This window comes from Phyllopteryx taeniolatus, chromosome 11, assembly GCF_024500385.1.
Source record: "Phyllopteryx taeniolatus isolate TA_2022b chromosome 11, UOR_Ptae_1.2, whole genome shotgun sequence".
In the NCBI taxonomy this organism is placed as follows: domain Eukaryota; kingdom Metazoa; phylum Chordata; class Actinopteri; order Syngnathiformes; family Syngnathidae; genus Phyllopteryx; species Phyllopteryx taeniolatus.
In genome coordinates, this window is record NC_084512.1 from 17,368,859 (window position 1) to 17,392,988 (window position 24,130).

Below are 24,130 nucleotides of genomic sequence, written 5' to 3' on the forward strand. Positions count from 1 at the left end.
ATCTGATAAGATACGATTCACTCCAACTACGATACAATTCACTCCAATTACAATCCGATATGATTAACTTCAGTTACGATACTAGTCACTCCAATTATAATCAGATATGATTCACTTCAGTTACGAAACAATTCACTCCAATTCCGATGTGATATCATTCATTCCATTTGCAATACTATATGATTCATTCTGATTACGATAAGATTTGATTCTGTCCAATTATGATAGGATTCTCCCAAATTTAGATGTAACGTGATATGATTGATGCCAATTATGATATAATGAGATTCATTCCAATTACAATGCTATTTGACTCACTCCAACTACGATGTGATACACTCCAATTACGGTATGATTCACCCCAAACATGATACAATTCTCTCCGATTATGATGTCTAGGGCTGGGGTCACCAACCTTTTTGAAACTAACAGCTACTTCTTGGTTACTGATTAATGCGAATGGCTACCAGTTTGATACACACTCCTGAATTTCTTCAAATTATTAAGGGGATAAATCATCTCGTAGTCGTCGTTGTGCCCACTAGCCTGTATCCACAAACAGTAATTGTTTGGTCACACACTACAATATGAAACTTTGAAATATAATATATAATATATATATATAATATATATATATATAATATATATAATATAATAATATAATATATAATATATACATCCGGTGGGACTGTGAAGGAGGAAGGAGTGCGCGCCGGTGCGTGTGTGTACAGTAGCAAGTGTAGTAACGGCGAGCGGGGTAGAGTAGCGATTAGCGGAGGACCCGTTGACGTTGAATGTGCAGAGGAGTTAATAAAGCAGCAAATCGGTGCGTCGTGCCTTTATTGTTGCCCCCACCCAGCTCAGCTGTGCAACGAGAGAAGCGAGTTAACCCCTGCGTCTCCCGACCACGGGCACGGGCGTTGTGAAGTCGCAACGTCGTAGGTCGAGTACGTCGTAACTCTAGAAATTCTTGTGTTTTGATTGGAGTGATTTCAATAGTAATTTCAGTGAATTTGATCGAATGAAACAAATTAATCGTATTGAAATTGGAGTGATTCATACCCTATAACTGGTCAGCAACATGGTGCCCGTGGACGACATGAGTAGTCCACGGACCTGTTCTAAAAATAGCTAACCAGCAAGAACGGTCTAATTTTTGTCTTGCTATTCAAATAAATAAATAAATAAAATAGCCACTGAACTGCATCTAACTTTTTTCTCTTGTTTTTTAAAATCACACTTGCACTGTAAATTGGAGAGACAATATTCAAAATATCCATCCATCCATCCATCCAAATTCGGGATACGTCGTAGGAACGGAACTCGTTCGTAAATCGAGGACTTCCTGTAGGACAGGATTCACATGATACAATTCACTCCAATCACAATATAATATGATTTGTTACAATTATGATCACTACGACTTACTTCTATTACATTACAATTCACTCCAAATACAATGTCATACATTTGACATAATTTCAGAAAACAAAGTACGATAATGATCCATTGCAAAGTGTACTGCTGTTCTCTTTAGTACTGTACAAGCGCCTTGATTTTAATGTTGTGTTAACTATGTTTATACTGCTCGTTGTGATACTTTGATCATCTGTTTTAATGCAAGATGCACCTCTAGAGTTAATTGTGCTGGTAGTGTACTTTATACCAGCAGGTCATGTTAACAGTCTTGTCCACATTTCCTTCCTTCTTAGTGAATCAAAAATCTAGTCAAACTTACTGCAATTCCTGTTGCATCTTATAGGAGGTTACAATCTTAAACAAATCTAACTTGTATTTCTCCTATAGCTTTAGCAGAAGATACCACAAATAATCTTTGCTCCCTTGCGAGAGCCTCTGGCATAAACACTGACTTCCGCAGCCAAATGCCAGTGTTCTGTGTTAGCACCTTTAAAAGTGCAAAGGTGCAGTATTTTGGAATTCATTAAAATCCTTCCTCCTTAGGCGTTACATACAGAGGTGTAAAGGCCAATCAAAAACTTTTATTTTTCCACTTGCAGTAGTTTTTAACTAATAAAACAGTATTTTGCCGTTTTAAATGATAAATGATGAATCTTAGTGACAAAGTGACAGTCCCAATATAACAGCCAAAACAATACTAATCAATTACTTTTACATCCCTCACAAGGAACAAATAGCTTCCACATGCTGGGTGCTCATATGATTCTGACCTCTGACCTGACATTATCTGTTTATAAGCAACAGTGTATGTTGTCTAGTGTATGCTTTTGCACCAATGTGCAATGTTGATGTTGACATTAACGCAAACGCACTTAGGGTGTGCTGGTGATGTCGAGGACAAACCTTTTAGCCTGCTCACCCTGATAATTATTTGGCATCAATCTCACAGAAGGCACATACTGTACACAAACTGCAAAACCAGCTACTGTACATTTATCAGGAAGTGGTGATAGAGCGCAGGGAGGGGCCAACAGAGAGCATAAGAGATTACAGTGCTAAGCGAGAAGTCCCTCGCGACTGACCAGCAAAAGGGCAGGCCTGCATACATGCATTCGTAATTGCGTGTCATGGCCTGTTGTTGTTGATTAGCCTATCTACGGTGGACACCGTATGTATCTCATCTACCACGCACATACTTTCTTGCATTGCTATCATAGTGAGGCACACATTATTTATCTTGATATACACCTTGACCATAGTATCTCAATGATTAAAAACAATGCACATAAAGCCATTTTGTTTGGAATAAAACCACAACGGAGGGTACTTCATCTGAATATAACCACCTCATGATCCACAACAGAGGGAGGTTATTATGAAAACTATCCACCCATCATTTGTGAAATTAAACATCCATCCATCCATTTTCTGAGCCGCTTCTCCTCAGTAGGGTCGCTGGCGTGCTGGAGCCTATCCCAGCTATCATCGGGCAGTAGGCGGGGTACACCCTGAACTGGTTGCCAGCCAATCGCAGGGCACATATAAACAAACAATCAACTATTTGCACTCACATTCACACCTACGAGCTAAAATCTGACCGTCAGCTGTTGTTTGTGGCCCTAGATTAACTGGCGACCAGTGCGGGGTGTCACAGCCACACACCCAAAGTCAGCTGGGACAGTCTCCAACTCACTGGCAACCCTAATGAGGACAAGCACAATAAAAAAAATGGATGGATAGATGTCTCCTTTAAACTGCTGTGGTGGAAGGTTTAGCCCCCCTAAGCACATCAAAACTCACAAATTGGAAAAAAAAAATGTAGACTTCTTTATACACGATATCCCAGCCCATAGCACATCTATCAATGACATTATTGAGGGGTGGCACGCCTTAATCCTGACTCCTGTAGCAACTGGCGCCGTTTACCTGGCACAGACAGAAGCACAAATGCAGGGTGCCAAGGTGACCTTCACTTGCTGCGTATGCTCTCTCTTGCTTTCATTTTCTCATCTTCATATGGCTCACCTCCCACATGCATGGCTCGGGGACGGATTATGGGCTTAAAACCTTCACTTAAGATGGGCCCACACAGACCACACGACTTTTGCACACCATCACCTTGCTGCCTTGCACTTTACATCGATTATGTGAACTCTCCATGTCCTTTGATTTAGACATTGAACTAGAATTTATTGTTTTGAGCAAAAACAGTGCTGTAGTAGTAGCGAATGGTACGCCAACAACCACAGTTCAGTAGGCTATGTACTTTTGGTTTTAAAGTCACAGTTCTATTCACATTTGATACAGCAAGGCAACAAAATGCAAAACAAAAAAGAGGAACTCATTAAATTACAGTATGTTAATTGAAGACTCTAAATTTCCCGTAGGTGTGAATGTGAGTGTGAATGTTTGTTTGTTTATATGTGCCCTGTAATTGGCTGGCGACCAGTTCGGGGTGTACCCCGCCTCTCGCCGAAGATAGCTGGGATAGGCTCCAGCACGCCCGCGACCCTAGTGAGGAGAAGCGGCTCAGAAAATGGATGAAAATGAGAGAACATTTATGAACTACAAGGAGTACATTTTTCAATGAATGAAAGCTTCTCAAATGAACAAAAAACATTTTTATAAAATAATATATAATAAATTTTATAGCTTGAATGTTTTTTTATGAAAGTTCAACATTTGTAGTTTGTCCTCTTTTGAGGAAATAAAAAATGAAGACAGTAAAGAGTTTAAACAGCGTGACTGATTATGCGATGAAAAAAAATAATGGCATCTGTTATTGCTTTGGCTCCATCTGAAGAGCCAGGGAGAGTCTGTCTGAATGCCACGAAAGTTGAGGGTTTTTTATTCATACTCCACTGATATTCACGCTCATGTGATGTCTTTTGAAATAAGTTAACATACTGCCGAAACGCTAGCCATGATGTCCACTAGCCAGAAGTTGAGCTGCACTTTTATTACAGAGTAGACGTGTGACTAGAGTGTGAGGTAGTTATTTTTTCTGTTCCTTACTTAATATGTTCAGTCAAGAAAGTCAGTATGCCTCTATACCGTACTGATCCTCCATACTGAAAAGTATGAATACATGAACTATTACACCCCTAGAAAATACTCTACTGTATTTAAGTTTGTCAATCAGTTCTAAGTATTCGTACAGATGGGAATTTCGAACCATCGTCATGCATATTCCACTAGCTCAGCGAGCATCAAATATTAAGTGTGTGTGTGTGTTTTGCTTTTTCCATTGTTTTATGTGGCTTTTTTGGGCTGTACTGATCTAATATGCAACTGAACTTAAGTGAAGTGAGCAGACTCCCTAAAAGAAGGATGTCTGCGCTGATGTGGGCGTGTTCACATCAGACTTGAATCTTGTCCAATCGAAGCGGCTCCTTTCATTCCCTTTAAATCTGGCGTGCTAGAAGAGCACTGACAGTAGTTGACATAGCGCGGTGAAAGTAGAAACTGATTTGCTCGAGTCCGTACAAAGTACATTTATAGGGAACGACCATCAGACCTTCACGGGCTGATGATGTAAAGATGATCACAAATATCTGCGCCGTGAAGAGGTCACTTGGAGACCGCCCCCACGCCTCCTTTCAGTGCCCTCTCTGTATATAGTCTCTTCAGAATCAGAATCATCTTTATTTGCCAAGTATGTCCAAAACACACAAGGAATTTGTCTCCGGTAGTTGGAGCCGCTCTAGTACGACAACAGACAGTCAATTTACAGAACACTTTGGAGACATAAAGACATTGACAAAAAAACAAAAAAAAACAGTCACTGAGCAGTAAAGGGTTGCTAGTTATCTGGTAATGCCGGTACATTTATTTATTTTTTGACAATTGTGCGAAAAGATGCAGAGTCCTCTAGCACTTAGAGCAGTTCGAATGACTAATATTGCAATACTCCGGTGCAATGACCATTGTGCAAAGGGCGCTGAGACTTCAAGGAGTGTATGCGGTTTAAAGTGACGAGGAGTGCGATAATCTGGGACAATGTTGGTTGTGCAAATGTTACAGATACTCCTCAATCAGTGTGCAAATGGAGCAGACGCTGGCATGAGTGACCAGTATACTTAGTACTTAGTACTCTTAGTTTAAGTCTTCAATTGCTTCCCTGTCACAACAGCCACGCCACACAGTGTTTGTGAGGAGGTTTTCTATTTGCACCACCTTTTCAGCTTTCACCTTTGCTCACAGAGGTGAACAATGTGAGACATGAGGGGGGGGGGTGTGACTCTGTACATGTGGAATAAAATGTCCCACATCCATCCACCCGTATCACCGACCGAAAATACCACCCCTATAGCGTCTTAATTGGAATGTTTGGACACACGCTTGGTAGTAGCTGTCAGCACCTGTCCTGCACATGTTGGTTAGACCAGTGGCTCCTACACCTTTTCTATTGTCAGGATTCATTTAGCGCTGTAGGCTCAAGTCTGAGTACAAGAATCTTGTAGCCTGAATTATTTTTGAGCACAGATGGCTAGATAGAGAGTACAGCTATTTCTAAGGGGGAAACATCACGGTAAGAGACTGAGGCAGACATTTGCCAAGTAGATTTAAATCAGGCATCATGGCTGTTCGTTGTCCTTTCTGTTTTGTACCAGTGTAATGAGAAGCAAAGATGGGCCATTTGCATTCAGCACAAGCTTATACAATGTGTAACTCAGTTTGCTTGTGTCTTTGCATTAGACTTGTCTAAGCGGAAATTAAGTTAGTTTAGCAGTTAAACTCAGTGAGGACGCCACCAGTCGTGCCCTGACAGTGAACCCACTTCCAAAGTATCTTCAATCTCTTCCTCATGCGGAATTGATACAAGGTTGAAAATCAACTGCATCGCCCGTATGCTTTTTTTTTTTTTCTACTTTCACGGTACAGCATAATAATTATAATTAATTAAATATTGCCTGTCTGGGGTCTCATTTCCCTAACCATGAATTCACTTTCTGTCTGCATCATTTTATCTACTTCAGAAAGAGATGTATACTACAATATGGTCACCTTGAAATTTCTAAAAAGATAACTTTATTATAAATAAAAAATAAAAACAATCAACAATGATTTGTCTGACCTTGAATTTGCTAAAAAAAGAAAAAAAAAGTGCACAGTCTGACATAAGTGATATAGGTTGCTTTAGTTATTTTAAATAAATAAATAAATAAAATAAATGTTGGCATTGGGCATTTCTCCTCTAATTACAAAAAAAAATTCCCAGCGCAAATAATGGAAAATGACAATCAGTCCCAGGTTCAAACTGTGGCCATCATGAAACCTTTATTAACTTCACAGGGGGCGATGTTTTAAGTAACATTTTGCTATTCTTAACTGCCATAAACAGCTAACAAATAATCTAACCGCTGTTTGTGAAATACAAAAACACAAACTTTCAAACAGTCTAAATTGTCCCACAGTGTTAAAAAAAAGTCATTTTGAAATACTACGTCAAAAAAAAAAAAAAAAGAACATACAACCTTAGCAAACCACTTTAATAGAAGCATAACAAAGCAAATGATTTAATGTACTTTTCAAAACTAACCTTTGAAATTACAAGTCATCTTTTTAACATTTAAGTGTTTACAAGCATAAATTACATTTTCAAAGAGCTATATCAAGAAACTGGTGCAGAACAAAAAAAGTGCACGTGTAAAGGTGAATACAGTAAATATGAAAACTTCACCCCTCACTATATATCACGAGTGGTGCCTGATACAGCAAAATTTGGCATCGATCTTAGAAGACGTAAATAGATGCCAAGTATTACAGATGCCCATACTGATACAGATACTGACACAGTACTTTGTAATAAATAAAGTGGAGGCATAATCAATTGCTAAATCTGAATAAATATTTATAACCTTTATGTGTTTTTGTGTGCTTTGCCCACCACCCACCCTCCCCCCTTTGGATTATTAGTTAGTTATAACCCAGGACAGAACACGTATGAAGTTTGACTTTAAAAAGAAAAAGAAAGGTTTTGTTCCAAAACAAGAGAACAGTAAAAAAAAATATTTTCCCCATGCATTAATATTGAGAGAGTGTGCAAAATTATTGTTTCAAAACAAATTAAAAAAAATTTAAGTTTCAGAAACTACAACACAAAAATGTAATATTATTTCTCCCTTCAATGTACTTTGTTTCATGAAATAAGGCGGAAAAAAATTATACATTCTTTTAACAAAAGATTTGAAGTAGAATGTGTGTTCAAGTAACAGAAGACAAAATTAAAACATCTCTCCTCGAGTGAACATGTTCTCGGACTTTGAAAATAAAAAAAATAAAAAATAAAAATCAAGTATAAATAACTAAAACACCCCCAAAGTCTAGAGTTCAAAGAAATAAACAGCAAAAAAACTATTGATTTTGTTATTGGTGATATTTGGATCAATCCGCCCACCCGAAACATACAATTATGCTTTATCATCTTATCTCTGAAATTTGAAATGTTACAGCAACACCAATCCAATAACCAAAGCTATGACTAGTAGCTAGACTGCTGCACTTTTCTGCTCCATACTAGTTGAATTTTGATTGCTAAATAAAGCAAGTAAGACAGCCATTAATTTAAAAAAAAAAAAAAACCTAAACAATCTAGCTGGCAACAATCCACCTGATATTGGGTTGTGACCCATCAATTGAGCACCTCTGTCGTTTATTAAATTTAGCTACACTCGAAAGAGCAGGATTAGTCATGATAATGGATCGTTTAAATCTCACTATTCTGCAGGGAGTCCAAATGTGATTAAAAATGCTTGATTAAGTGGGTTTTCTTCGCCGTAATTCATCGCTTTGTTTTGAATTAAGTGCAAAGTGCTTTGTTTCATGGCAGAATACAGCCACGGCGACTTCCATTATGACAAAAAATCAGCAGCTTTAGATAAAGGGTCACCTTTACGGCAATTGCGGCACCTGAAATGCAAATAAACCGAAGGATTTGTCCATTGTGTGTTCTTTTTTTTTCATTTGAAGTACAGCCAGGTTAAATATTGTGAAAAGGGATTAGTTGCATAAAGTATGAAATTACAATGAAAATACATTTCATTTCTCCAGATTAGTTTCAACACTTCGCCTTCTCGACCTTTGTTTTGTTCTGCACTCATCCACTAGATTAAGAATGGCAGGCGACATGGATTAAAGGTAAATTAGATTACTTGCCGTGGTCCTGTCCTGAGCGTGCTACAAATAGAATTGCTTTCTCCCTTGTGGGCTCCATCCACGTTGCCCCCGGCAAAAACAGACATTTCTTGTCAGATGAGCCCACATCAGACACCAAACAAGACTAACAAAATCATTTCTGTGTTTGTTCGCTTGCAGCCTGAAGCAGCAACAGCAGTGAGCCACGAGAACACGCGGGCCTCTCAAGAAAGACATGGAGTTAACAGACTTCAGAAATCCTGCCATATGTCACAAACTGAACAATGCGTGCGTGCGTGTGAGACCGTCCGAGACATCCAGCCACACGTCGGAAACATGCGCGTGGGTTATTTCAACGGTATTTATTAATTTCTCTGAACTAAAATGATATCTCTTGAGATTTGTTCTGATTTATTCTGCACCGAAGTGTTACACATGAGTTGTACACCAACAGCCACCAAAGCCAATGCGGCTGTGGACTGCCATATACGATGATAATAATAATAATAATAATAATAATAAAATACCTGAATTATAATGATGTCAATGCCCAGAATGTTACTTGCAGCTAAGCATAAATTATTTATACGCTGGCCAAATGTTCAGTTAAAGTGAAAAGTGGTTATTTTTGATAAATGGGTGTCTCTTTGCTGAAAAAAACATTGTGTTAATAGTTTTAAATGTGCTTGTTTTACCTTTTTGTTTTTTTACATTTTGTCTTAAGGTTTCTTGTCTAAAGATTATTCATACCCTTTCTCTGTACGTGCATAGTCATGTCCAAAATGTATAGTTAATTACAATGCTCTGAATTAACATATTGCTGTAAATAGTGGCCAGTTATATTTATTTAGTCAACTGCAGATGAGGTGTGGTGTTCATTTTCCAGATGGAAATTAGGGAGAGGCATTTTTGGGGGAAATAACAAACAATATTAACTCGAATATTACAATTTATGTGTAGTGACAGTGGAATTTACATTTTAATAACAGGATTATTTGAATGGAAATTTACCAGAACAGGCTACTACATGTCTTTAGACTTGGTGAAGCGGCATGTGGCTTGTTACTCAAGGTTTCCTTTACATGCTCAGTTCGAAATAACTGTGAAGTAGGACTGTCCCAATCACGTTTTTTGTGCCCGAGTCCGAGTCACTACCTATACTGAGTCCAGACCTGATACCTTAGCAAAAAAAAAAAAAGTAAGCTCATCCAAATTGTCTTAATTGTCCTTTTTTTTTTTTTTTTTTTAAATAAAAAATAAATTGAATTATATTTAAATATCCTGCCTTAAATAAACTAAAATCTAAAACGTAAAATACCAGAAATTCCACTTAGTGCAGTAACAAAATAAAGATATTAAATGGTCAATTAATCAAGTTTATACACTGCAACATTGTAGAAATAAGACGACACTTACGCTTAACTCCACTTCTAAGAGGTTGCTTCACATTTAGTCACAAATAAAAACATACAATCCAATTTCAGGGCATTGGAGAATATAGATCAGCGAGTCTAATATTGAAATGAACAACAGAAATGCAAAATGCTGAATTTACTTATAATGTTGCACTGCCATCTCTTTTCAAGTTAAAATACTTCCATACTGCAGACATTATCCCTGTCCTGAGACACCAGCTTCACGTTTACGCTATCCACTAATTACAGCAGTCCAACTGTTGTTGTGACGTCATCGTCGGGCAGTGCCTTTGTTTTGGTATCCGCCATAGCTCCTTTTATTTTGTCAAGCAACTCACCCTGTAATGACAGGTAATGTGGTCTTTTTGTTTGATTCACATATAAACAAAGACGTTCTGTACAACTGGGCTGTAAAAGTTGCAGCTCGAATAAACAACAAGCTTTTTTTGTGGAATCCCAGCACTCGTGTGGATACGGTTTTCTGGCCCTCTTCCTTTTCACTACACCACACAAACGCGAAGCGTTACATTGTGTAATATCAAATTTTGCTATTCGTGTCCCATTTGGCAGTATCTTTGTTTCTCTGGATTATGTTTTGCCTTGTGACCTTTTCACCCAATACTGAGACATACATGAGTAGAATGTAGAATAGCACGGCTGCACGAATACGCAAGTCAGCTGGGATAGGCTCCAGAACACCCGAGTGACCTAGCGACCCTAGTGAAGATGAGCGGAATAGAAAATGGATGGCTGATAGGAAATAGTGAATAATTATCAGGATGTAAAAATAAAAATGTAATATTTGTCCTTAATATCTCTTAACAGGAGTTATTTTGCCACTTTCCAGCCAGTAGACACTCAATCAACACATTCATTTTAACTCAACATTTGGCAAGGGTACGAATAATTCGGTTTTATCGTCATAGAACAGCATTTGTGTATCAAGCTGTCCAGTGTGCCAAGTGTTTGGACGGTGATCCAATTCTCAGTTTGGGCTCCTTTTTACATCACATGACAAACCACTCAGGCCCACACTTTTAAAATCCAAGGACAAGAAAACCCCGAATGACCTCAGATTGCATGAAAAGTTCTTTTTGTGGACGGAAGCGACTCCAACCAAACGATTGCTTGAACCCCATCTTTGTGGTGATTCGGAATAATCAAACGCCGGCTTAGATTGATGACAGTAGACAAAAAGCAGCACACACGCACACACACACAAAGACTTTTCAACAGGAAGCTCATGTTGAAGCTGGTGAAAACATTCCTACAGAGCTGAATATTGATGTCAGAAGCAGTCCGGAGGCAACAAAAACTCCCCTGGTCTGTTGAAAAGGGCAACATGTATTCTAACTTTTTCTGTTGCTAGAGCCAGAGGAAAAACATCACTTGCGAACTACAGTATGTAGCAATCAATGTGTTATGATAATGTATCTCCATGCATGGAAAATGTTGCAATCACTTGCTTTTTTCTTTTCTGTTCATAGATTTCTTGCACATCTTGGCAATAGTGCTGCTCTCTAGTGTTAGCTTAATAACACGTTATTGCTCACAGCTCAGCAACGAAAACAGCAACTTTCACCTCTGTCTCATTAAAAAGTGAAACCTTTTGATACCTGAACTGTCACCATTGTGTGTGTCCTCTTATTAGAGTGTCTGTAAAGTGAACTTTGAATTGTTTGTAGCACTTTTAAGAGAGGGAAAGGCTCCACTTTCCTGTGCTGTTGCTACACGGACTGGCATTTGCAATTCATTCAAGTGGAGGACTGACATGGCACTGCACTACACCAAGCTACTATTCCTTTTTTTTCCAGATAAGAGCTGGTTCACTAAAAAGATGTTTTTATTTGTGCATTCTGTGAGAAATGAGTGAACTTCAAATGACCCACTGTAATTACACAGTAGTTTTTCCTCTACGGACGATTTAAAAGGCTGTTTTGAAGCAGAAAAGAAGCAAAAAAATAAAATAAAATGTTTTGTGTAAATAAGCAGTAGCTTCAAGTCTGTGTATTGAGATTCACAAGTTTTGTATTTATATTGTTTATCCGGACTAAGCCACCGGGTGAGGAGGGTAATGTGTTCTTCTCATTGAATAATAACAATAATAAATATGCTGACATTGATATGAGAATAAAATGTCTTTTGAGTGTGTGTCGGCGGATCACTGCACTGAACGACGTGCAGGGATTTTGGCTTCAATGCAGGAGTTAATTGGTGGATTCCAATGCAACATCAAAACTGCCATTGGGATTTTTTTTTTTTTTTTTTTATACTTCCTTAGCAGCACTTTGAATTCACCATTGGAAGCAGTAAAGTCTATTTGCATTGATGTCGCCGTGACTATGTGATGTTAAATGTTACAGAAATGTATTCATGGCTAAGAATTGTTTAATATTGCACTTTTGTGAGGGTGAATATGGAACACATTAGAAAACACACTTATTGACAAATTCAATGAAGAGGAACATACAGCGCGTCTAAAAAGTTTACACACCCCTGTCCAAGGGTTGGGTTAAGTTTTTGTGGGGAAAATAAAAAAAAAGACCAACTTAAATCATTCATTTATTCCTCTTCCGTTCCGTTCATCCTCACTAAGGTCGCGGGCGTGCTGGAGCCTATCCCAGCTATCTCCGGGCGAGAGGCGGGGTACACCCTGAACTGGTTGCCAGCCAATCGCAGGGCACATAGAAACAAACAACCATTCGCACTCACAGTCTTGCCTACGGGCAATTTAGAGTCTCCAATTAATGCATGTTTTTGGGATGTGGGAGGAAACCGGAGTGCCCGGAGAAAACCCACACAGGCACGGGGAGAACATGCAAACTCCACACAGGCGGGGCCAGGGATTGAACCCGGGTCCTCAGAACTGTGAGGCTGACGCTCTAACCAGTCGTCCACCGTGCCGCCCACCCCGAACTGGTCACCATCCAATCGCAGGGCACATATAAACAAACAACCATTCGCACTCACATTCACACCTATGGGCAATTTAGAGTCTTCAATTAACCTACCATGCATGTTTTGGAATGTGGGAGGAAACCGGAGTACCCGGAGAAATCCCACACAGGCACGGGGAGAACATGCAAACTCCACACAAGCAAGGCCGGATTTGAACCTGGGTGTGTGAGGCACATGTGCTAACCAGTCGTCCATCGGGCCACCAGGCTGCACGACACTGGAGAAAAAAAATTTTTTTTCTAAACCTGCGACATATATTGTGATGTGAAAAAATACAGGTTCACATACTCGTGACATGAAAACCAGCACACATTTCTCTTTTTCCCTCTCCATGTTGTTTGGGCAGTTTATAGTAGTTTCAGTCAAAAAGAAATTAGGCAAAAAAGTATACTGAGTCATTTGTGTGAAGTCTATAAGTATTTAAATGCACTGTATTATTGAGTCGGTTTACAGTCCAGACATGGACTGTAAACCGACTGCATGGGATTACCACATTCCTAACACTTATTTTTTTAAATCATTATTTTAAATGCACATTTTAACATAATATGCATTCATCTTTCTATATTTTAGTGGATTAGTTTAAATAACACACAGTCGTGTACAGCTGAAGTTTGTCTCTTCAGATTTGCCATAGCTCTCCACCCCTCCCTGTCTCCCGAATGTAATCTGTTGCGACACGCAATAGTTCCATTCTGAAGAGAGATACAGGAAATGCACCTTTTAATCATCTTGTGTATGAAATACGCTATACCAATAGATTTGCCGAAAAGGTTTGAGAACCACTGGGCTATACTATGGGTTTGCCAACATTTGTTGAGTCAAGGAACATACTGAAATCTCATGGCATGCCATCAAACAAAAATGTTATTAAAAGTAGACCAACAGGTTAATTGTGTACCTTCTGCCATCTACTGGAAGTCCACTTAATTGTACAGGTTGTCAACACATGTCGCTGGCATAGATAGTTGAACAAAGTTACATTATTTGTTGTAAATAAATAATATTCTTACACTGGTTGGGAATCACTCTAGTAATTTTTAGCTGCAATCAAGTAATGTCACTATCATGTAATTATTTATAACCTCTACTTGTTTCAAGTTACAGTATATGGTGGCTATAATCAAATTATTCAAGGTGCACGGTGGTAGTTAATTATTTGTTGGCCATAATCAAGTAATTTGTTGGTTCTCACTAATCAAATCTGGGCACATATACATATCAAAGGGTTCCGGGGGGACTGGTATGGGGTCGGGAGGGTGTGGGTGTCGGACCGGGTTTCAACTGGGGGGGCTGGCATCCGGCCCCTGCAGCCCCCGTCAGGTGGCCAGTTGTCGGGGCGCCTCGGTGTGCCGGCGGACCGCCCTGGTTCCCTCGGTGTGGGACCTGTCCCGTCCACCGGGCTGCTCTCGGGTCGACCCCTGGGCCGATCCCGCCCCTCAGCCTCCACGGTGCGGGCACAGGAATTACAGGACACTTCAGTCAGTCTTTGTGCATGTAAAACGGTGTCAATTCACTTGCATGTGTCCGCAGGCACAGACCCCTGGGACCTTTTCGCTGGGTGTAGGGCCACTCACTTATTGCGACAAATAACTCATGAATATGCAAATTGCTTGTGTATCCCCTCACTCATACTCTCGTCCTATAGAGTTATATAATTTACATAGTCAATCCCACCACACTTCCGTTGTACAGCCGGGTTCACGACCCTTGTTCTTCTCCTGTTCTTGTCCTGTTCTATCTTGTCCTGTTGTTCCCTCACAGGGTGTAGCACTACAGCCCCATGCAACACTCATATGTAATGTTTCAGTTTTGTAGATAATGTAATGAATTAGTTTTCTCATCCTTCAATTATAATACTAACAAACCACAGCGGAAGCTGAAAAACTCCACTGTGACACAGTAAAACTGTTCCAGCTTAAAAGGGATACAGATCTTCCATTCTGCTTGACCTAAAGGCCGAACAGGACAAAAAAAAAAAAAAAAAGTAATTTGTTGGTAATAGTAAAGTTTTTTTTGTTGATGACAGTCAAATTATTTTGTTACAAGGGTCATGGAAATGTTTATGGTTATTTCTCAGCTATTATAGTAAAAAATTTTAAAGGTTACAATACTTTGTGATTTGTTTCAACTTCCAAGTGGCAGGGTTGCACGATGTAATCTTTCAAATGTTGCTGTCATTTGCATTTTGAATGCTTCCCTGTCCAATTCTCAGTCACGATGCAGTTCTCATAAATAAGACTAAAACTATGCCACAGAGAAACAAATGGTTAGATCATCATGGTATCAGTTTCTGCTGTAGTATTTTTCAATGCATAATTCAGCACAGTTAACCATTTTCTGAATGTACTGAAGAATGATTCCTTTCAATAGTTTTTTTTTGGGGGGGGGGGGAGAGGACAACAGTCCCTCTACTCCAACACAAAAATCCCTGCAGTTGTAACTGTGTTACATAAACAATAGTCAGTTGAACAAGAAGCCTCTTAATTTTAGTGTCTTAAAACAAATGTAGCAATATCCTATTAGAATTTATGTTCATTCAATTCAAATTAGTAACTCATAATTTATGTGTATAAATTATGTGTTCACATAAAATGTTTCTGGTGTCTCAATGCAAAGCAGGATAAAGATGCATTGTTCACAAGTATTTAACACTTAAAAAAATAAATAAATAAAAGATAATACTCAAGGGGAAAAAGATAAAAATTCTGGATTACACATGTATTGTTTTCCTATAATCCCATACAGCATTTGTGTTTCTCAAGCAACTACTCTCAATCATTTTTTCTTGAAGCCTAAATGTATGCATTTTTACTGTTGTAATTGTTTTATTTAACAAGAGCTGACATGAAAATATCTCATTCCTATCACAATGAAGACTTAATGGTGACTATAATCCAGAAGATTGGCTTCTGGGGTTTAAATATGCATTTGGGTCAAACATTTGGGTCAAACATTTAAACAACTTTTTGGGCATTGATGTTTTATAAAGCCAGGCCCATAAATATTGGGAAATCGACACAATTCTCATCATTTTGGCTCTAAACACATGTGCTTTGACTGCAGATATTTGGCTTTCATTTGAGGGTATTTACCTTCAAATCAGGTGAGCAGTGTAGGAATTACAACAGTCTGTAAACATGCTTCCCACTTTTTAAGCGACCAGAAATAATGGGACAAATGAACAATCATAAATCTGACTTTCACTTTTTAATACTTGGTTGCAAATCCCCCTTAGTTTTGTCTTCAGCAAGTGAAATGCATGCGCAATCAGATTCAGGTCAGGTGATTGACTTGGTCATTGCATAAACATTCCACTTCTTTGTCTTAATAAACTCTTTGGTTGCTTTCACGGTATGCTTCGGGGTCACACTTTGCTGTCCATTGAGTTCAGAAGCATGTGGCTGAATATGAGCAGATAATATTGCCCGAAACACCAGAATTTATACTGCTGCAGTCACATCATCAGTAAATACGAGAGAACCAGTTCCATCGAGCCATTCGTGCCCACCTGGACAAGGAAGCGCTGAGCACGCAATTGTCCCATTATGTTTGGTCCCTTAAAAAGTGGGAGACACATATATAAACTGTTGTCGTTCCTACACCGTTCACCTGGTTTGCATGTAAATACCCTTAAGTCTGCAGTTAAAGCACGTCTGGTTGGTTTCGCTTCAAATCCATTGGACAATGAGATGTCCATGTCCCAATATTTATAGACCTGACTGTACTTTTATTACAGAACGTTATCCCGGAAGGTCGGCAAATGATAAAAGTTTGTATGCTATTTACTGTATACAATTCGTGTTGTTAGAACTTTTAGAGCATATTTTCCTTAAAATGTGAAATTTCAAGTTGGTTAACAGTGTTCTGATGGCCCACGAAATTACAGTTAACGGTACTTATTGTGGAAAATCCGTTTCCACCCAGAAGTGCATTTCAGATTTTTTATATGGAACCTTTCGTGAGTGTTTCCAGTCAAAAATTGTGCAGGGGACCAAAACTAACAGCTCTGAATCATGCCACTCTTTGGGGTACTAACGGCAGTGATACAGTGTCTAACAGGGTGAAAGTAAGGTACTCTGCACTTTGTGGATTGGTCAATTAACCAAAGAATTGTCACATCTGTTGGACAACAGGAACGGTAAAATACTTCATTTACATTTTGTCAAATAACTGTTATATTGTACAGCAAAAAATAGTTGGGTTGGGGCTTGCTTCATTATCAGTGACTTTTTTTGCTTCATGAAAAAAAAATAAGCTAGAAGTGAAATCTCTGATGGGAAGTAAAATAAGTTGTGGCGCTGGATGCAGATACAGTGAACCATGCTGGATGATTAGCAAAAGTATATTCCGCTTGTTTCCAAAAGAGGGAACTGCTTCAAAGCTTTGGCCTCGCGGCAACATTTCCATGGTAACGCCGCTGATGCAGAAGACTGAGGAAGAGCGGCTGTGGCCCATCGCAGACAACGCGTGCTTTCATTAAATGGTGACATAAGGAACACAATAACCTGCCAGTCGGATGGAACTGCGGCATAACTGAATGATGTGTTTACTCTGGCACTTGTATTTCTTTTGAGTAAAACAAGAGCAATGAAAGGAGCGAAGGGAACTCAAGGAACGAGGAGATCCTGCGGATTCTTAATGGCCAACAGGAGGTGCACTGAATAAAACATTCACATTGGTATCATGTCTTTTCCACCGTGCCATCCTACCTATGTGTATTATAAGTATGGAGGGGGGGTGAGAATACAAGGTCACCCCTCCAGTTAGCCCACAGTGGAGCACGGTATCAAGGTCATGAATATTGATGACATCAGGTGAGCAACACCCTCTGCAGTTGCCTGCATACAGGTAAGGCCACTTTATACTCCCGCAGCCGATAACACCCGCATTGCATCACGTGACCGACGAATTGGCCCGCACAGCCCCTCTGCGTCGCTTGACGTGCACACGTCAAAAATTGTTGCTGCGCTTAGAATGCCGCGGAGATCATCTCTGATTGGTCCATTTTAGTCACATGCTGTGATGATGTAATCAGCGTTCCTCCCGGTTCCACATAGCGCCTACACCACCGCCTTCGCGATCGATTTTGCAGCATAAATAAACTGTCATCTTAACATCTAGGTCCATTTGTTCTAGCAGACACTGTTCCACGGTCGCCATTGTTGTTGGTTTGTTACTTGTTCTGGAAAGGAAAGTAAAAACGTCTACCGGAAATGGCCAAAAAATGCATAGGAAACTCCATCCTGTGGCGTCCTAGCCAATACCAGCCGTAGCGACACACCCGACTTGGAGGTGAACTGCAGCACACTTTCAAAAATACGCCCGTGGGTTGCGCTCGAGTATAAAGGCAAACTGCTTGCGGGATCGCCGCACTGACGTCAGCGCGGTCGCCGTCCACGCGAGTATAAAGAAGCCTGTAGTGTGTGCCCTTAAAGACGCCACAGCCACAAAACTTTCCAACATGCCATAAAGTCTTTATTTGAGAGACCGTTTACGTACCTCGTTAGATGCTGCTGTTTTGGTTAGCAGTAAACTTTTGAATGTTCGTATGTGACAGAAAGATCAATGTAAAACTTTTTTTTTTTTTTTTTAAGGCCGCATTGATCAAATATCTTGTTCACTAAAATTGACAACGAGGAGGATATCTTTTATGCGTTTCGGTGATGTGATGTTTTGGCAGAATAATTACAAATGCTCAAATTATTTAAAGTGAAAGAGGGAGTTTGCAGTATTAAAACTGCTGGCAAGATTTGAATATAGCCTCACTTTCTGGTAGGAAAAAGGGATCGAGGGATCTATTTTGAATGGATGGCACACCAAATTAAAACACCTAGAGGCCACTCTTTGAGGAAGTCCGGTAAGTAGAGAGTACAGTCTCCTGACTGTGACAATGTACAACTGCATAATTAAAGTAATATATTTAGTTCTAAATGTCAGTACATGTGGCTCGGGGGTGGCACAAAGCAAACTGTCTTCCTGAGAAAAGGAAATGATTTGTGGTTATCTCTTGAGGATTGTAACGTGCACCCTTCCTGACGTTTCCTGTTAAACAAGAACTATTGATAGTGATAACAACATTTTATTTTTTTATTAAAAAAAAAAAAAAACAACACCAATAAAAATATATTCTTCTTTGACTCAGCTCTGGGATCTCTTCATATCTGGTTTGAAGGGTGTCTTCTCCAGAATGCATGTTTCAGCCCCTTCCACAGATTTTCAATCGAATTTAGAACATGCATCTTCAGAATAATCCATTGTTTTGTTCTTAGCCATTCTTGGGTGTTTTTAGTTGTGTGGTTTGTGTCTTTCTTCGGTTGAAGGACACTTGACCTGCGACTGAACCCAAGCTCTCTGACACCAGGGCACCATATTTCACTCCACAGGGCCTTTTCATTGTGACCTGCACAAATTGCCATAACAAATTCCCCAATTTCAGCCCAATTCGTATAATTGCATGAAATTAGCTCCTTCAAGTTAGACGTAAAGGGTTTTTATGGAAGAAATGGCCATCATTAACCTTTAGTAAATTATTAATTAATTTAATAAATGAAGGTAAAGTTTTGTTTATAAAAAAAAAAAAACAATAACTGGAGGAAATGCTGGCCACTGGTGGCTAGAACATCGGCCTCACAGTTCTGAGATTGGGGGTTTGATATCCAGTGTGGAATTTGCATGTTCTCCCCTTGCTTGCATGTTTTTCTGCGGGTACTCCGGCTTCCTCCCACATTCCAAAAATGTGCATGTTAAGTTCACTGAAGACTAAACTCTCCAAAGGTGTTGATGTGAATGTGTGAAGGGTTGTTTGTCAGTTTGCCCTGCGAGTGGCTGGTGACGAGTGTACTGGCGATGGATGGAAATGCACGTTTAACGTTTACATTTTGTTAAAAAAAGAAAAAATATATGTAAATGTGTAATTATTATACTAGACTGCCATTACACTGCCATCCACTTTTAATCTAAAGGCAAAATATGCTTCTTAAACACAGCAGTTTGCAAAACCCATTGTCCAGCTAGATTAAACGTCAAAGACAAATTGCAACTGCGAGTGGCTGTTACGGCCGACAATGGTGATGCGAGCCCAAGTTGGACAGCAACAAAGAGATTTGCACTTCAATAGCCCTCTCCAAAACAGCAGGCTGTTCATTGCCGGTGCCTGTCGGAGCGTCCCTGTCAAAAAACTTCTTCTGACCCTCCTCGGTTCAACTCCACAGGCCCCGGCTGGCATTTGAGACGACGGATGGAGATCGGCGGCCTGGAACCAATAAAAACTAAAGAGAGCTTGTGCTAATACATGCAGACAGAGATAAGATGTCCGGCGGCAGCCATTGTGATGAGGCCTTTGGGGCAAGGAGGCCTGAGAGGTTTTCAGGACCAACTTTAACCTGTCACACAATAACTGTTTGAAGGTAATAAGGACAGCTTGCTCAACTAGAGAGCTCTCCTTAATTCCTTCCAGGATTAAAATATTGCAGCCAAACCTACAGTACTTGGTTAGTGTATGTTTTAAATCCAATAATAACACTCACAAAAAAAATGTACATTTAAATGAGGAATTTGCGATTTTCATTTTTTTGATACTTCTTGTCATATTTGTTAAAACAGTCATTATGACTTGACAGCAGTGTGATAGCATGATAAATATGGTCTGTGGAAGAAAAAAAAAAAAAAAAAAGCCATCTCCGGCCCTATCTTGTGCCTTTAATTTGACCTTAAAGAAACAGCCGTGCCAGAGGAAAAACAACCAATCACAGGCAGCCGGCGTGACTTATAAGGTGTTCGTCATTTGTTTCGCACTCGCAGCCACACTTACATTTGATTTTGCAAAACTAAGCACACAAAACTATAGCGTTGTCACTTCCTAAAAAAAATATTTGGTTTGGTTAGAAACAGCAGCACTATCAAGAGCAAATATTTAGTTTAAAAAAAAAAAATGTTTTAAAAAAGTAAAGTTCCACTGTCTACAAGGTAAAATACAACATATAGGTTATACTTTTGACTGTGTCCGCCTCTCTGACCAAGACCGTAGTCATTATGTAACCACATGATAATGAAATTAAATCATGAATAAATAACTGGCAGTTAACTGACAATTTCTTTCTTTATTTTTTTTCACTCAGGTATAAATTTTATTTTATTTTTTTTTGCTTCTGCAATAATCCAAATGCATCTCTCACTGCATTACAAATGAGGACGCTTTGCCAAGTGCAAAAGCTTTCTTCTGGTAAAAAGCTTTTTGCTGTTGCTGCTGCACGGCTAGGGAGAAGAGCTTTAATTAAAATGCTGAACTGACACCTTCACTGTGGCAGGCAGGGTGTGTGTGTAATGTCTATGTGCAGACGGGTATAAGGCACAGGTTATCTTGCATATTGACATCTATGTAAATGTCTGTGTCTGAGTTTTGATACATTGCGAATGATGCGTGTGTTTGTACAAGTGCGTGTGTTTTTCAACCATAGCATAATCATTAAGACGTGCAATATGAATTGAGTAAAATATGCACTTCTGAACCTTTTACTTTTATGACAGGAAGGATTACTAAACTGCGGTATGTTTCTTGATTTAAAGGTGTCATAGAGGTCGACTCACTGTACTGTAATAAAGACTGCGGAAAAAACAAGAGTTGTCTTTTTTAGTTTAGTTTAGAGGAGAAGAAAGAGGAGAGATTGTACAGAGCAGCAAACAAGGTCTGAGTCATGATCACAAGCATACAATTGTTTATGGTTACTTGGAACAGGGCGTTAAAAAAAATTAAAAGGTGTCACATGCTGCTTCACCATTATATGATCACGGTGCATCCTCCATCCATCCATCCATTTTCTGAGCCGCTTCTCCTCACTAGGGTCGCGGGCGTGCTGGAGCCTATCCCAGCTGTCATCGGGCAGGAGGCGGGGTACACCCTGAACTGGTTGCCAGCCAATCACAGGGCACATACAAACAAACAACCCTTCGCACTCACATTCACACCGACGGGCAATTTAGAGTCTCCAAATAATGCATGTTTTTGGGATGTGGGAGGAAACCGGAGTGCCCGTAGAAAACCCACGCAGGCACGGGGCGAACATGCAAACTCCACACAGGCGGGACCGGGGATTGAACCCCGCTCCTCAGAACTGTGAGGCTGACGCTCTAACCAGTCGTCCACCGTGCCGCCACGGTGCATCCTGCTCTGGTAACTTCCCATTACACATCATAATTACACACTAACAATGTAGTTCTCTCACAAAATAAAATGTTCAATTAATTTTTAATAAAAAATTACATTTAAAAAAAAATATTTATGGCAGGACTAGTATGTCTGCCTCACAGTTCTTGGGTTCTGGGTTTGAAACTCAGCTCTGGCCTTTCCTGTGCATGTTCCCCAGTTCTAAAGTAAACGGTGCATAAAGTGGGTGAGGGAAGCGAGGCAGCATTTGGCCTAATCCTGTATGTATCTGGGCCTCCACTCAGGAGGGGGACAGCCAGTGTAATAAGTCTGCCTGTCAGTTGACGGCTACATCTGATGTCCCACCCCCAAGTGACTGCCGTCATCTCGACAACCACAGCCGGTGAGCTAAATCTGTAACACGCACACACACGATCACAGACAGACAGACTGTCTACAGTTTAAATTAGTTTATCAAAGCCAACAGGCAGATAGTCAGGTGCTCTGCCTCTAGTTTGTTATCTGTGTTAAGGTCACACCCACCATTGTCAAAACGATGATTATGCAATTAAGGGACACTACAATGGAAATTAGATTAAGGGGCATGATGCAAAAATCTGCAATAGCGTACCAAGTGACATGATTTAAGGAGAGTTTCAAAGTTTTAGTTTCATTCATTTTCTTTAGCACTTGTCCTCAGTCAGGTCACGAATGAGCTGGAGCCTATCCCAACTGACTTTGGCCAGTCATTTGCAGGACAAACCCATTGACGATAATTGAATGCCAAATCTAAGAATTGTGAGGCAGATCATGCTAACCACTACCGCGCCATGCTGCCCTAACTACAGAATACATTTGACCAATTTTCCCACTTGAGAATGGGGAGATTATTTTATTTTTAAAGGGAGGGGAGAATATCTCTGAATGTTGTGAACTCCTGTTTCCAAGCCAGTGTCATATTTAGCAAAAAAAACAACAACAATAAACTTGTGCAATAAAGTGTATGTAAATGTAACTACCAATCGCTGACGTCATGTTTGCTTCTTTAGACAGCTGAGAAAATCAGACCGCTGGTCGCCGTAATTAATGCAGTGCATTTCAAATTATTGTAAAGAAACAAATTATTAACTAATTGAATTATTTACTCCTCAGAACTTACAATTTATATTCTTCTTCTTCTGTACTCACGCTCTTCTTCTCTTGACACCCACACTGAGTCTTATCCATCCATCTTCTCTACTAGTTATCTTCATTAGGATTACACTTGCACTGGAGCCTATCCCAGTTGACCTTGGATGAGAGGCGGGGTACAATGGATTTGTACCCTGAACTGGTCACAAGTCATTCGAGGGAACATATCGACAACCGTTTACACTCTCATCGATGGGCAATTTTGAGTCTTCAGTCCACCTACTGTGCACATTTTTCGAGTTTGGGAGGAAGCCTCGACCTGGAGAAAACTCCCGCAAGCACAGGGAGAATATGCAAACTCCACAAAGGCCTGGATTTGAGCCACCAATCTCAGATCTGTGAAGCAGATGTACTAACCACTTCATCACTGTGCTGTATTACGGCTGCTCCTTTTGAAATAAGTTTTGAAAATAGTCCAAAAATGCAAAACAAGCGCTGAGTTAATCCCTTGTTTGCTCACAAGTGGGCATGATGTGTCGTGACAACAGCCATGAATCAGTTGAAACTCCAAAGTGCAACTTTTCCTTGGGCATTCGAGTCTAGAGTATAAATATATCTTTTTAAAAAACAACCCACGCCAGACCAACACTGATAAATGCTACACACAGATTTTGCATATGCATGCGCTTAAATGTAGCATTAAATTGCCATTAAATTGTATAGAAAAAGTGTTGGATAAAAAACTGATTCTGAAACTGAATAAACTGATTCCAGAAGCAGTAACAACAACAACAACAACAACAAAAAAGCCACAAATTCAATTAAAAGTTTTAGCTAAGCAGAAAATTACCTTTGCGGGGACATAAAAAGGCAGCAGTTTGTTTTAATGGATCAGCATTATGTAGGAGCAGAAGGAAAAGGGGGA

General features: G+C 39.7%; 2 protein-coding genes across 6 annotated transcripts in view; one reads left to right on the forward strand and one right to left on the reverse strand.

The window, feature by feature from the left end:
* Positions 1-10,430, forward strand: part of zgc:171482 (zinc finger protein) — a 79,465-nt gene extending 69,035 nt beyond the window's left edge. For both annotated transcript variants that reach the window (XM_061789594.1, XM_061789593.1), the window contains one exon: positions 8,737-10,430. In XM_061789594.1, coding sequence (XP_061645578.1) covers positions 8,737-8,758 — 22 coding nt within the window. In that variant the 3' untranslated portion in view covers positions 8,759-10,430. The remainder of the gene's footprint in view (positions 1-8,736) is intronic.
* The window catches only part of LOC133485612 (golgin subfamily A member 7B-like), a 238,568-nt gene that overhangs the window by 177,036 nt on the left and 37,402 nt on the right, over positions 1-24,130 (reverse strand). The gene's annotated exons all lie outside the window — the stretch shown is intronic.